Source organism: Aythya fuligula, chromosome 2, assembly GCF_009819795.1.
Source record: "Aythya fuligula isolate bAytFul2 chromosome 2, bAytFul2.pri, whole genome shotgun sequence".
NCBI lineage: Eukaryota > Metazoa > Chordata > Aves > Anseriformes > Anatidae > Aythya > Aythya fuligula.
The window spans coordinates 19695369-19711071 of NC_045560.1; the positions used below are offsets into that span (position 1 = coordinate 19695369).

The 15703-nt window shown below is 34.9% G+C and overlaps 1 protein-coding gene across 3 annotated transcripts in view; it reads right to left on the reverse strand.

Moving 5' to 3' along the window:
- MLLT10 (MLLT10 histone lysine methyltransferase DOT1L cofactor) overlaps nt 1–15703 on the reverse strand; it is a 117509-nt gene that overhangs the window by 71677 nt on the left and 30129 nt on the right. For all 3 annotated transcript variants that reach the window (XM_032181515.1, XM_032181513.1, XM_032181516.1), the window contains exons 4-7: nt 13935–14044; nt 7963–8066; nt 5429–5522; nt 3326–3421 (exon numbers count right to left, since the gene is read on the reverse strand). In XM_032181515.1, coding sequence (XP_032037406.1) covers nt 3326–3421; nt 5429–5522; nt 7963–8066; nt 13935–14044 — 404 coding nt within the window. The remainder of the gene's footprint in view (nt 1–3325; nt 3422–5428; nt 5523–7962; nt 8067–13934; nt 14045–15703) is intronic.

A 15703-nucleotide genomic window follows, 5' to 3' on the forward strand; every position in this document is an offset into this window, starting at 1 on the left:
ACTGAATGTATTTTGGTTGATCCCTGAAAGGTCACGAAGAGATCTGGAGTAGCAAAGTGGTTTTTCTTTATAAAACCACAGCTCTTGTTTACTGCGTGTGGAGAAAAACAAACAAACAAACAAACAAACTATAGTAGAGATCTATTCAAAATTCTGACACTGAGTATTCCTCTCAGAACTCCCACAAAAGCCACAGTGAAAGAGCTTTACAAAAGAAACAAACAACTAGAAGCTAATGCTCTTCTCTCAAGTCCTTCCCTGCATCACTCAGCCATGTCAGAACTAATACACAAAGCTTGTCTTTACTTTAAAGAAATTGAAAATCCCTGTAAGCAGAATTTCTTCAGAAAAGTGTTTCAGAATTTTGCCATCCGTGGATTATTATTTTTTAATAGTTTACAAAGACTAATACCCTATCACAGCAAAGAATTTTAAATTTTCCCTTCCTCATCCACCCAGACCAAAGCACTCCTGGTACAAACAGACTTTTATTTAATTCAGCTGCAAAAAGAACATTTTTTAGAATTCATAAACGTATAATGCCAGCAAACTTGTTTAATTTTCATGTAAGTGGCACTTCTGCCACTTTCATGTGGCACTTCTTATGTGTTACTTTAATAAAGCATTTCTTTTATGCAGAGATGCATCCCAGACACATTTAAAATTCCTGTTTCATTCCCTTCCAAAGATAAAGCTATCAGCAACACCAGGAATAAGGTGTTCTTCCACAGCCTCACGTTGACTAAGTTTTTCCTCAAAAAAAAAATTGAGGTAAACACCTGGGCACTGACAAAATGGATATTATAACAGGATGTCAAACGATGTACTACCAAAAGTTTCATCTGTAATCATTTCTGAAGAACCTCTCTCCCATAGCAACTATCCATTTTTAGTGCAGCAGACTAATCAGGCAGCAACTAAGCTAATTAATTTATAATTTCAAATTCCTCACAACAATTAAATAACATCCAAGTTTTTGGGGTTTTACTCTTATTATTAGAGTATATAACCCTTATATAGTTGCCATCGATCTTATAAGCAATGCCCAGAAGAGACTCATACGTATTATGAAAAAAACACATCCTTTCAACTCAGAGTTTATTTACAAAAATGACAGCTACCCACACAGATATTTTCAGACCAAACTATTCTTATGGCAATTTTATATGCAACCAATGGATAGTTTCTCAGAAAATTTCCAAACTACAAATATGAAAGAAAAAGTACAAATAAATCTGTGTGCTCTTAATGGGAGAAGAAAAACACCCTCCCTAAAACTTCTATACAAAATAAAAGATACACACATTTACTCCAATATGACAACAATTGAGATTCCAAATGGATTTGCAGAAGAGGAAATAAGAAAAGTCACCCTAAATAATGATTTTTCTCCTCCAAGATACAGTATATCAAATACACAGTACATCAAAATGAGACATCACTTGCAGAAGGTAGTCAACTTTACCAAGAGAATGAGCTCCCAATACCATAGCAGTTCCACTGAGCGAAGACCAGTATTTTCCAAAGCACAGATCATTCCTTAACCATAGAATAAGTCAAATTGCAACTTCTTGTACCAATTGGTGCCTTAGTGACAGAACACTGCCTCATTACACAACATATAAAGCAAATTAAACTTAAGTGAACACGCTGTAACATGCCATAAGAACCTCTGAATGTCAATTCAAGGGTAATGCCAACTGCACTGCTTCACTTGATCTTGCAGATCATGCAATCTTCTACCTTTCATAGATACTCCAGAAATTTAATCTCATTTATGGAAAGCTTCTCAGAGCTGCAGCAAAAGGCCAGGACTTGCCAACGCAAAGTCCATTAACTATTTCTAGAAGACCCCAGTGCTGGAGAAGCCAAGCAGTTAGCAGAATGCAGATGCATTGGCCAAACACACTCTGTAAGAAAGACCCCCCCAGGCGTTCCTGAAAAATTTTACAGGTATTTTGTTATCAGAAGCACAGTACTTCCACTCAACACCAACTTTGTTTCTTCAAATTCAACTTTAAGGTTTTGCCAATGCGAGTGAAAACCCATGCAATGTATTTTAACAAAACATGACCAGCAATACAACAGTGGTGAAAGATTAAGCAAATGAAGAAAAAAGTAAAGCAAATATTAGTAAGTTTTTAACTTGCAGGTAATTGTCATCTGTAACTCAAAACTGTTTCCTTCTAACTCCATTTTGCTAAGAAAAAATTGCCAAGAACCACATACTTTTATTATTGTTGGTCACGAAGTTACATTTAGAGGTACAACTACATCACAATGCATACACTCCTTTACTGACAGATTAATATAGAAATATTCACCTAAACTATTAAAAAGACCTAAAGACACTTTTTAGAAGGTTATCATAGAAAAATGAAGATTAACATACATCCAGAGGAAACAAATGTAATTTGTTGTAAATTGTAAAAGTCTCTAAGGAGACCAAGGGCCCAAAGACGGATATATGTTATTAAATTCCTTGTGACTATAAATATAGCTCCTCCATACAGCACATATTTGGTCAACGTATATTTTTTATTTCAAATTTTCATGTTATGCTTTTTAATAATACAAAATTAAGACCACCCATACTCAGAAAAGTTATTAAGTTAGCTGTAAAGAATGTAAGCAGGTGAGCAGATTTGCATGTATTCTCAGAAAGGAGGATAAACAAAGATGCAATGCAAATTTGTGTTAAACTAATAATCATCACAATTTATTTTTTCTTAATATGAATTTAAATTCTTGAAAGAATCTGCCACTGACAAGAAGTTAGTGATTAGCTATGGTCTTTGCACCCTCACCAGAAGATTCCCTGGTGACCGACAAAGTATTCTGCTGTGACAGCAGGCATGACCACCAGTACCACTAAGATGTGTGAACAACAGATGTCACTTCTTTGATACGAGAAGAGGTGCAACAGATAAAAACGTAATGAATTAGATGCACCTCACTGCCCATACATTTCCTAAAATGTCTACTCCCTTTTTTCTTTCCCACTTAGTCACAAAGACTAAAACAAAAAGATTTCTATGGGAAAAACTAAATCAAAGGAAGCTATGTGGAAACAACCTTCCCAACAGATGTTGGTTTTGGGATGCACACTGAAACAATAAACAGGAAAATGAAGGAGCATGTACAAATGCGCCTGAAGATGTTTCCTCATTGGACCCTAGCACCTCTAGCTTGTCATCTGTGTTATTCAGTGCTCCAGGAACAAAATTTCCTTCATGCCTTTCAGCAAAAGTTATTTAAATGTTTATCAGAAAGTGCTACTATTAAGCAGATGTGCCACATAATTAGCAACGACAAATCCACTTACTTTTTTCTCCTTCTCATGATGTTTATCCTGAGAGTGAGAGGAAGAATCACTTAAACTTTGATCATATGACCTATTAGATCCCCGTTTGCTCTTTTTCTAAAAAGAGAAAACATATTTATGGATATAAAAAAGGAATCATTTGAATAAATAAAAAAATATAAAGCATTTCAACTGATAAAATGCCTTACTGCTTGAAGAAACAAAAACCTCAGTTAGTGAAAACCCAAGAAATAACCAACATGAGTACAATTAACAGGACTGCCCGTTGTACATCCTATTCTTAAGTCTACCCTCATACTGACTTTTAGATCTCCTATGCAAAATATGCTTCCAACAAAGAAATGAGACATACCACCTTCCAAAAGTTCAAAGGTTTTCAAAAATAGAAAAGTTGCTGCTCAAACGAGTATCACCTGAAGCCACAATGCTAACACTGCCACATGCCTAAAATATAATCTGAGAGTTGTTTTATGGCTTCATAATTTATTATTCAAGTGACCTCTCTGCAATATTTTCATTTAAATTGTTTACAAAAACCGCAGGGTGCTATGGTCATGTATGCATTTACAGGCAGTGCACATAATTGCCTGCATTTCCATAACATTTGAGAGCTTAGTCTGAGACTAGAAATATTTCATGTTAGCCAGTGCCTAAAACGTGTAAATTATTGTATCATAACTGAGGTAGCATAAAGAATTTCAAGTCAGTGCTATTCCAAAGTTTTCAGTGGTACAGTAGGTACACCCCATCCACCATCATCAGTAACAGATAATAAATACCTGCATTTGCCAGGCATCAACAGTTAAAATATCCCTCAAGAAACACTAGAACACTAACGTGATCTTGCCAGTCTTTACTGCTCTTACGGTTTCATAATGGAAAGTTAACTAATTATATGTCAAATATTAAGCTGCGTCTTGCTCATTAATCTTACATTTTGAATAATCATACGTGTTTTTCGATCACAGCTGCACTGGCACATTCAAATCAAACACGAAATAGTGTAATAAGAGTTTGCCTTCACTGCTAAGTAATAAACACCTTTTTTGTTCTTTTTATATACCTCGCTCAAGATTTTTTAAAAAAAGTCTTAGCTTAGATAGGATCTGGAAAGCCCTGACTTATCTTCATTATGAAGCAAACTCATCAATATTCACAAGAGCACAGAGCTAACCTCACCAAGCTTATCTTCTAGAAATCTAAAACGACTCACTGACCCTGTTTTTACCTCACTGCAACTTGTTCAGAAGTCTCAAATATTCCACTCTTTCCACAAGTAAGCAACATGTTTAACCATATTTACAGTTGCATATGAATTTAAGTCTATACATGTATATTTAATTTTCATAGGTCAATATTCACATATACATCCTTCACATACACACACACACACATCTGGAACGGTTAAATTGGTGTTAAGAAGTGAAATGAAAAGCTCAAGAGGTCTAAGTAGCTCAAGAATCTACTGAAATAACTGAGGAATGTCAAAGGTGTTTGTTTTTTTTCTTCTTCTTTTTAAAAAAAAAAAAAAAATACAAAAAAAACATAAACCTCAAGTCACTTCCTTGAGGTTGTGTTTTGGAGAACTACTAGTTAGGGAATATCCACTGACTACACAGTGGAGACAGCACAAAAGGAAAAACAGTAAAAATAGAGTGACAGAAGGAAAAAGAAATTGAGGCCTTCTTTATATTTCAATATACAGGACAGCAAGGAAAAAAAATATTTTCTAGATTGTTCTAAAATGGACTAAATTGCTAGAAGCCAACTGAAAAAAATAGCAAAGGAAAACATTACAGGAATTTAAGGAAATCAGATATTTTTAAAGTATAAAAATCTACTACTAGTATATATTAGAAAACACCCTAAAAACTACTGTGCATGCTACTTCTGCAGAGGGGGGAAAAAACACCTATTTAGAAAAGTAACCACTTACAAAAACATTTCTAGCTAGTACTTCTATAATGGCAATTAAAACATTGTTGTAGAAAAATCCAATCTACTTTCTGAGATGCATGAAAACATTATTGCTAGTGTTAATGGCAATTCAGAGTGAAACAACAAGTTAGTGCCATTTAGTAACAGAACATAACCAATACTTACCAGCTTACTAAAATGGTATTTACAGTAGCCACAGTATTGGACGTTATCTGCACCATTGCCTTCTTCTTCACAAAGAAGTCCTGCAAACTGTGCACTAAAAGTAAAATAAATCAAACAACATCAGCTTGTACCAAAGCATCACAGCTGATAACGTACAGATACTTGCATCTGCATTTAATAGAAGAGATTTCAACCTAAGTGACTTGTACCAGCACGCCAGCACCCTACCCAATTTTGCAGTCCAGTGAAAAAGTTGTGGTTTATATTTAGACATGATACTTTTTTCCTAAGTCTATAAGCTACTCACACAAATGTATAGCTTGAATTTACATTTATTATGCAGCTACTCCCACAAGTAAATAAACCAATCCTTGTCAACTGTTTGCTGCTTATTAGCTCAAATTCAAGTCAAGAAAGAACAGGGTTTTGTTGTTACTGTTTTTGTTTGTGTTTGTTTAAAAAAAACCTAGCCTGTACGGTGCATCCAAAGAAGACTTTTTTTCTAAAGTTGCATATATCCTTCTACGCTCTACCAGGAAAATTACTTTTTTTTTTTTTTTAATAGAACTTCAATGACATAATAAATCAAACCCTATTTTATTGGTTTAAAAGACTGTGGCAGGTTAATTTCTTTTTTTAAAAGAAAATGACTTATAATATCACTTTCCCTGGGTTAATATTACCTCATTCTACTACATTTTTCAAATCAAATTTGCTTTGCACCATTTGTAATGTTGATTTATTTTCTGTACCAAAGCCAACTTCGATATTGAAAAAACAAGTATTCAGTTTCATTTTCTGCATCACTTTAATTAGCATAATAATGCAAAGTTACAGTCAGAATGATGCAAGCAAGTATTTAAACTAAAGAACAACATATACAGAAGCTTATTTTCATTGCTTTTAAAAGTCATTGTCCCCTTATTTACACATTACGTTCTTGGGCAAGCCAGAGATCCTGTCTACTAAATACATGCACACCTACAGCAGATACCAGCTACAGAAAACATTTAGCAGGATCTCTTTAAGCTATGATTTGCCATTCTAAGCTCCTCATACAAAAATGGATGGGCTCAAGCTCATTCTTCTTCAGACATTAGTTTTGTCAACTCAAAACTGACACACCTTGCCCTGGACCTCTCCTTTCTGTAGTTTTCACATTTTCCTGCCCTGTTATAAACATTACAGAAGCCTTTCAATATCCACAGTAATAAAACTCTCTGGCTAGATATTTTGTTACATACCTGTTCACAACTAAATAAAAACCTAAGAAATGTTAAGATTAGGAATGGTATTTTCATTTTGAACACAATTCTCATGTTCTTTTTACACTCACTGATAACATCATTTTGGAAAAAATACAGTAGATGATACATTCATATGTAACCTCTCTACATGGTAAACAAGTTTTCAGGAGAAAAATCCATTGTCACCATAAAACCAAACTTGACATTGATGACATTTAATGAGAGATTAGATGGTTATGAATTAAGACCTCAACATCCTGCCAGATACTCAAGTACTGAGGGGGGAACACATCAAAAAACACAACCACAGAGAGGCCCTGACTGCAAATGAGGATGTGCAGAGTTACAAAGAAATCAGAACGTCATCTGCACATGGCATTCAAAGTATCTCTTGATTACACTGAAGAAAACACATTGAAGTAGGTGTGCAAATACCATTTCCCTGATTGAGCTAGCACACAGAAATGATGAAGCATACTGGGGCACTCATAAAGCAGATGAGTAAATTCATAGATAATGTACCCAGATAGCCTGTGTAAATCTGCTATCTATTATAAAATAGCTTCATCTGAATTTGAAAAAACAAATAACCCCTGGAAATCTTGGGGTAGAATTCCCTTCGTCTCCTTTTACATGAGGTTTCATCTTATTATCCATCCTCTTTTTAGAAACCTATAGAGACAACCATCTCCTGAATGCTTGCCATCCACAGTATCTTGAAGGAGAATGAATCAGATGGACACGGCTGTTTTTATCCAGCAGCTATAGATGAAACCTAAATGAATAGTTCAGGATGGATGTGTACCATCTAGATAAAGCTAGTGAAGTGAATTACCCTAAAATGCTTGGAAATCTATACCAGCAGCAGTCACTTTACTGCATTTTTATGTATATTTCAACATTCTTTCCACTGCCTAACCCAAAGTAAACATCAAATCAGCTAGCAGGTAAGCAATGTCTTCACATTCCTGTATCCTATAAAACATCATCAGAAAAAAACCACCATAGAACAAGAAACACTAAACCTTGTTCACAAGAGCACAGAGTATTTAATCCAACGCAAGGGTGTCTTATCAGACAGCTTTTGCAGCTCACAGCAATGCGTAGATGTATATGCTACCACTGTCATATAGTTAGTAAATTCTCAGAGATAGGTATTTCAACACAAGCCACTTTACTGTATTTATTTAGAATGTTTTTGAGTAAAGAAAGAGTTTACTACATAGTATACAATTGATTCTTTCTAGAAAACTCTTTCAGAGATGTTAAATAATAAAATACACTTACCACGTTACGTGAAAAGCTTGTCGGCATCCATGTTTATTACACGTCATGCAAGCACCAGAGGCTGCTTTACTTTCTCTGCCTTGCTCATCACAAATATAGCAGGTCTACCAAAAAGAAAATACTTAACATGATAAAAAGCATACAAATAAGTTCTGCGTTACTCGACGGAGACTCTACGGTAAGAACCGCTGAATTCTGCATGTAACTTTATATAAGATTTTTTTTTGTAAAAGTCTGGTTACATTTGTTTGTAAATGGAGATCACCTGTAACACTTCATCAATACTAACGCAATATGAATACTTATTTAAATTCTATGCTGCTACCTATTCAGCCAAAATGCTCAAACAACCAGAGGCTAATACCATTAGCTTTCATGATTTTTCTTGCTTTCAAGTTTGAGTTCATGTACTTTTAGGTCACAATCATTTAACGTTACCTGTACTGATGGCATTCAGAAACATCTCACTAGACTGAGTGCCTAATGCAGTACATACCGTACAGTACATCTGCATACCTCTACACAAAGCTACCAACAAAATTTTCAGCTTGAAGTTTTTCTATTTGTGCATTTGGTGTAAAAAAGGTTTTCAGAAGTCCCATAGCACGTGCTGTTCAGTTACCTGTAAATGTTGCTTAATTATAGGCATCATAGAAACTCATCAAGCAAGAACCTTCTCTAAACCAAGTTTAAATTAATACAACAAGCCCATTTCAAGCTTAAAAACAAGCTAAAATGAAAACAACCTGCTCTTTACCTGAAAATCTTTTCACAGAATTTCTCTCAGTGTGTGTGTATTACCAGGATCCTACATTTCTTCCCATTTACTCTTCTAATTACCAAAGTACCATCTGGAGAGATTTATCACGTCACATTTATATCATCAGTTGCAAACTATGGCCCAAGTAAAACTTAACTATTTAACAGTTGATTCTTACTGAAAATATCCTCCAGCATCAGTACAGTCAAGTGTCTATTTCTAAATTAGACAGAACTGTACTGAAGGGACAAGCACCAACAGTTTCTACCTGTGTAAAAATCGCACTGGAAGATCTTTGGTGGTTAGTGAAGGAGAAACAAATTTTATTTGGTTTCTCCTTTGTCTACCATTTAAGCTGTAACTGACTTCCTGTGATTGCATTGCAAAGAAAACAAGTAGAATAATAAATAAAAAGAACACCAACAATGGTGGTAGAAAATACAGTGTAAGAAAAATACACCAAAACATCATTGAGATTAAAAATGGAAAAGGATGTAATGCAAAACAAGTATTGTTTAGAAAGAAGTGAAAATGAGTGAAATTCTGAAATCAGAACAGAATGGGACAGAGCTATCTACAACACGTAACATCAGTTAAAGCAGTTTTGTTACTACGCAAGGCTCCAGGAGAGATGAGTCGTTCTTGCACTGTTTTCACTAGGCTTTTAGGAAGCATTATACCCTACAGATAATACAGCCCAACAACCATAAACATTTGAAGGCTCAGAAAGGGGGACTTGATTCTTTGCCTTGCCCCCTCTGTACGTCACAGTAGTGCATACAGGCAAGTCAGTCATTTGGCATGGGCTGAGACTGGCTGCGCTCTGGCTTTCCAAATCATACCTGACATATTTAAATGATGACCTATTTTGTTCATAAAATCTATCAACTGCATCTAAGTAACTATTCCTAAGTCACTTCAAAGTAAGGTACCCTCTATAAGCAGAGTTCAACAGACCCATAAAACTCAAGCTCCCGTTACTGTTCAGTATTTTTTCCCTAGAGTTTTGCCTTAAAATTTTTCCTCATTGTAGCTCAGAACAAGAAGTGGTATAAGCATTCCATTTAGTAAGGACACAGGCCCTGTTTTTCAATACTATACGCTGTGTTTAGGATGTGAGCTTCAGGACTCCTTAGACTGATTTACAGTAAAATGACTGAAAAAAAAAAAAAAAAAAAAAAAAAAAGAGATGACTGACTAGCTACACTACAAACAAATTTAAACAACGTTGTGGACTGCCTACAGATTTTAAGAAGCTCAATGAACTTCCATGCTTCCTACAACAGTCAGAAGTATAAAGCCCACTTCCTAATCCTATACATGAAATAGGGCCAAAGATGATGCATGTTCCCATCCCAACATGGGCTGGGAGTCCTCTCCAAAGCTCAGCCTCTCATAATTCTATCTTCTCTTGGATGCCCAAACAGCTCCTGAAGCTCGAGAAGCTTTATCTTCCTTTCAGAAAGCAGAAAAGTGAAGATTTTTACCCATTTGCGAAGCCGTGCAATTGCCACACCTTCCCTGAAGCCTCTTGAATTCAGAAGTGTAAAACGTCTCTATATCCCAGCACTACTCTTCAGAAGTTTTAAGGGAAAAAGAGTACTTGAACTTTTCCCAAGCTCAGTAGAAAATAAGGCATTACACAGAGCTTTGCACTCCACAAGGAAATCTTACTAGAAAAACATGACAAATATTCTTGTTTCTTTAACAGCAAAATAGACATTTTGCAAAGCTGCCTTTCCTTTCCTATGAATACTCTTCAAACTGTAAACCTCCTCTGAAAAAAAAGACAGAAGGTAAGATGAGGCAAGGAAAGCCTTACCAAAAAAAAAAGAATTTGGGAAGCTTTTTCCTCTAATTGTAACAGCTACCCTAAAGCATTCTCAGCTTATAGAATCAAACTTAGAACTTGTCCAGAAATTTCTCGTTGCTGTAGCAAATACTGACATGGAAGTTTATCAGCTACCTTTACTACTAGGTGGATCAAGGAACTTCAAATGCACCTATTTTTAATCAACTCTGAATATAATTATTGCTTTTGGAGCCTCTTCCATGACCACTTACTTTCAAATGAACCTAAAAGAGACAAATAAAGCTCACATAAAATAAGAGATTATCCATACATAAGCATCCAAGAATTAAAAAAAAACACCTACTTCATGAAGCAACTACTGGTCCATTTCTTTTCGGAAGCAACTGAGTAAGAAGAACATCTCTTAGTTACCTCACTAATCAGGCCACTCAAGGGATTCACTCTACAATGTGAAGGTTTTTATCCCAGAAATAGGTAAACATCATGGAAATAGTGGCCAAACGCCTTTATATTAACAAGCCTCGTGCTTTGGTGTCAGCTGTGTTTTTACTTGTATTCAAAATTCTTGTACTTTGTCATCTTGCATATTTTGCAGTATTCATTAAAGAAACAACTGCACAGAGAATCCTACATGAAGTATTAACTCCTGGCAAAGCTCCAAAGAAGCTTGTCTTGATTTTGAAGACCATGGTATGAATTCTCCCATATGATAATTTTCACTGATCCATGTTTTCCCCCAATCCCATATGCTAGCTTCCCACACTTACCCAACCACATACACAGAATTACTTAAGACTTCACAGGAAATGAAATCCCTCTTTAAAATCATTTCTTTCCAACCTGAGTTGACTGACAGAATGAAATTGGCACTATACCTCTCTAAAAAGGCAAGCAGCTCTAGTGTGTTTTTTTTCCCCTAATTAAATACGAACATTTGTTCAAAATGTCTTAAGAAGTTATGTCTTAAGAACTTTTTGCCATATGTAATTTAAAGAGAAAAAAACTTTTCTTTCCCATTTCCTCCTAAACAGTATGTGTTAAGTTGATAAAGTCAGAGCTAAATGCTTTACAAAACTGCTGATCTAAAAAAAAATCCATCATTTAAATAAATACAATTTATACTAAGTAACAAGGTGGTGAAGTTGTTGCAGGCTATCTGAAAAGGAAATTAGGAGTTGCATTGATTTTGGTGGTGTTGCTCAAAACTACTCAGGACCTGGTGGCAGCACAGCCACAGCAGGACTAAACTCAGCACTGGCTATAGATTTATTCAAAAAGTTGGGCTTGCCCCATCAGTGACTCCCTCTCACATTCTGTCCTGTATAACTAGACTAGGCAATGAAGTCAGATGGATTTCATCAGGTACACTGCATCGACTGCACTTTAGTAATTTCATTCTCCTGACATCCACAATTACTATCTCCCTGAACCAAAAAGGCCAAATAAAATTCATAAAGTCTGTGTTCTGAAACAAAGAACAAAAAATAACTAACAATAACAACTTGTAGGCTAGGAGTTTGGTCCCAAGCCTTGCAATTTCTGGTGTATTACCTTAGTATATTTTAAGATATATTCTATTGGCTTGTATGAAAGTAGCTTTTGGGCCTATTTTCCAGAGTCTAATCAGAACATCAGCCAAAAAAGCAGAAAATGAAAAGCTAGACAACAGCAGGAACTCCACATGATCTGTGTGCCATTAATATTTATCTAGCAAAAAAAAAAAAAAAAAAAAAAAAGACTGTTAAGTACAGACCAGTCAAATGCAAATGAGAATTTCATCGGGGAAAAATTATCCATCATATATTTAGAAGAAACAGTTCAAGAAAGAAGTAACTTAAGTTCAAAAAAAAAAAAAAAGGAATTAAAGAAGGACAGAACGGATGCTGTGAACAAGTAATATTAAACAACACAAAGTACATTTTTTTGAAGTTACAAGTAATTACTCATCTAATGTCAACTAGTATCAATGGAAAAGATGCAACATAATACAAAACCCAAAGCATTCAATGAAATTTTTGAAGTGCATTAAGAAAGAACTGCTACAAATATAGAAACCACTATAGGGAAAAAAGGAGAAAACAGATACGCTGTTGGCTCAAAGTTGAGCAGAGAAAAAAAATTATCTGCAACAGCAAATCTGTACAGCTTTATGTCTAAACACAAAAGATTTATTAGTTCTGCATCTAATCTCACTGTTGCATGTTCTTGCCAATGCAGAAAGAAGCCAATAGCAAGAAGCTGATACAGATACTCAGGTAGTATGTAACGAGAAAGCATTAGAAGGACCCACAGTTTGACTCTTGGCTTTTCTCATATACTGGTAAATATAAGGGCAAAACATAGGAAACTGCAATTATGAGAATGTGAAACAAACAAGGAAAAGACCAACATAACAAAAAATAGAAAAAAGAGACGTAAGCTGAGAAAAAAGAAACAAAAATGAGAGGTTACAGAAACAACTTGAAAAGGACTGGTTCCCCTGTAGAAAGGATACCAGAAATTATGCTCTTTTTTTTTTTTTTTTTCCTCATTTCTTCTGTAATAAAGCCTATTCTTCTTTCTTTGCAGTGTCCACAAGCCACCATAAAAGAAAAAGACACTGGTGGTAAAAGGAACAGCACAAGAAAAATGTGTAATAAAACTAATCAGAAATGCAGACAGTTTGCTGCCTACGGATGATAAAATACAAAAACATGAAGGAAGAGATAGTTAAGTCTAGAGAAGAGGTAGCATGAGCAGAAGAACAAGCAGAAAAATGTAGCTCTCAGGATAGAACATTAATAAGTTACTTTTTTTTTTTTTCTTGTACATAAAGTCTTGCCACACTTCCAAAAGCATTCCATCTCACTGATGCTTATTTAGGAGCAGTTCTTCTACAAGCAAATAATCCTGTTAGAGTGAGCACTGTTTACAAGAGCAAAAGTCTGCAAGCTTGTGCCTTAACATATTAGCATTGCTGTTCTTCCTAAGAGAAATGTTTATGAACATCTTATCAATACTTAAACCAGTGGGACTTAGTGGTAATTAATAACAACATTTCAAATAAGCTGTAATAACATTTTTACATATGGGAAATATTTCACATGGCTTTCAAAATAAACTATTATTCAAAGATCATGATATTTGTAATTAACAAAATAGTCTCTACTCTGTAAAGGAACAACGAGACATTGCCGATAACTTTGCAGCTTAATTGCCTAATACAGCTTTCTTAATTCTTGAATTTATCAGTCACAGAAGGAAACGTACAGCTTTACAGTAGACATTCATGAGTTTTATGTAAACTACATTTATGAAGTGTAGTTTTTGATTATTAAAGCTCACAAATTTTAAGATAAATATGTTATATATATGTTATATAAATATGTTATATATAGATAAAAAGACACATAATTATACCTTATTATAACGGTCATGAGGAACAGACTGCAACACGATAGGTTCCATTGTAGAAACATTTGCAAACTGCACCTCGGGAATGTACAGAGCACAAACCACATGAGCCCAACCTACAAAAAGTTATAATTGTATTTAATTTTAACATTTTCTAGAAGCTCAAAGGACATTTCAATTATAGCATGAAGAACCCTTTACAGCGCTTTTCCCCACAGACTGCTTTAACCATTTAGAACGTTACAGACATAAATTACTTAAACCATGTTTACATTTCATTTCATATTAGCCAAAGTTAAGATGAGCTGTAACACATTAAAGTTTATTGTGTAGACAATTCCTACAAATAATACCCCACAGACTGCAAATAGTAATGATTTATACAAACAGTGACACACAAATGGAAAAACAGGTTGTTCTTTAAAATTTCTTGGATTAACATAGTCAGCATTTAAAAACGATGCAAATTTCTGCAACAGGGAAATATTGTCTGAACAAACTAGTATTTGTGCAAGCATTACCATCATGTAAGACTTCTTTCTATTTAAAGACACTTTTTTATTATTTAAACAAAGCCATTCAATTTGACTAGACCAATGTATTCTTTCTATAGCAAGAAATCCCACCACACCACCACCACCTCCACAAAGCTCCACACCTATCAAACTCCCTTCTTTTCCTCATTTAAAGATGTGGCCAATCTGTTTTTTCATAACCATATCAACTCCTGTATCCAGTCCTGTTCTAAGCAATTAACTTAGGGTCATCAGTAAGTGCTTAGTTACTTACCATACCGTGTTTTAACAACATTTCAAGAAAGACATATACCTAATTCTCCAGCATTTCACTTAAGGAGTGGAAAAAGTGCTAATTCAGAGAGAAAATTCCCCTTCAGGCTTTCTTTGAATACTAAGATCCTGAGTTGCAAGTTTTTTCCAGTGGAGGACAGTTTGCCATAAGTGTAAAAACTGTCCATATCCTATCCTAGGCTAAATTCAACAAAAGCTAACCCAACAGACAAATATACCAACATTACTAACAGAATGACAAGAGTGCTATCACATAGTGAAGAGCTACTCCATCTCAAAGTGAGTTTGATGTTGCTAATCGTTTAACACGAGTTCTGTTCTTTCCAAGGAAGAAAACTGAAAATCTTTCATCACAAGACCTTCAGTACACCTTAAAAGAAACTGTGCTGTCCCCCTGCCCTGGCTGTCTTACGTGTATGTGAACATTAAGGGCATAAAATTTCACATTTATATAATTAATCTAACAGATTATTAGATTAGGTAAAGCAAGTAAACTATCTTTATGTGAATGTATCATATAATGCAAAAAACAACACCACTGCTGAGACTCTGGAATGGTATCTAGTGTCTGGAATTGGGTACATGCTTTTTCTTTATCTATTAAGTCACAAATCCTTTCTAGCTGTTTCCAACTGATCCTCCCCCATGCTCCAGTTTACTAAATTGATAGTCATAGTTTGTGTAAGAAAATGAAAAAGTACAAGCATAAATCTTACTGTCAACATTCACAGACTGGCAAACATACCATTCTAGAATCTCATCTGTAACTAAATACAGTATCCGTGCTGCTTCTCCATTTTATTCATATACAGTTTGTAGACTTTTATAACACACAGAAAAAGTATTAAACTAGTAAGAGAGTAAGGAAAACATAAGCAGAAACTGCCAGCTCGAGCTGTTTTTAAAAACTTTTCTACAGACCATTCTAAAATTATCATTAACAGACTGGAAAAAAATATAAAAACT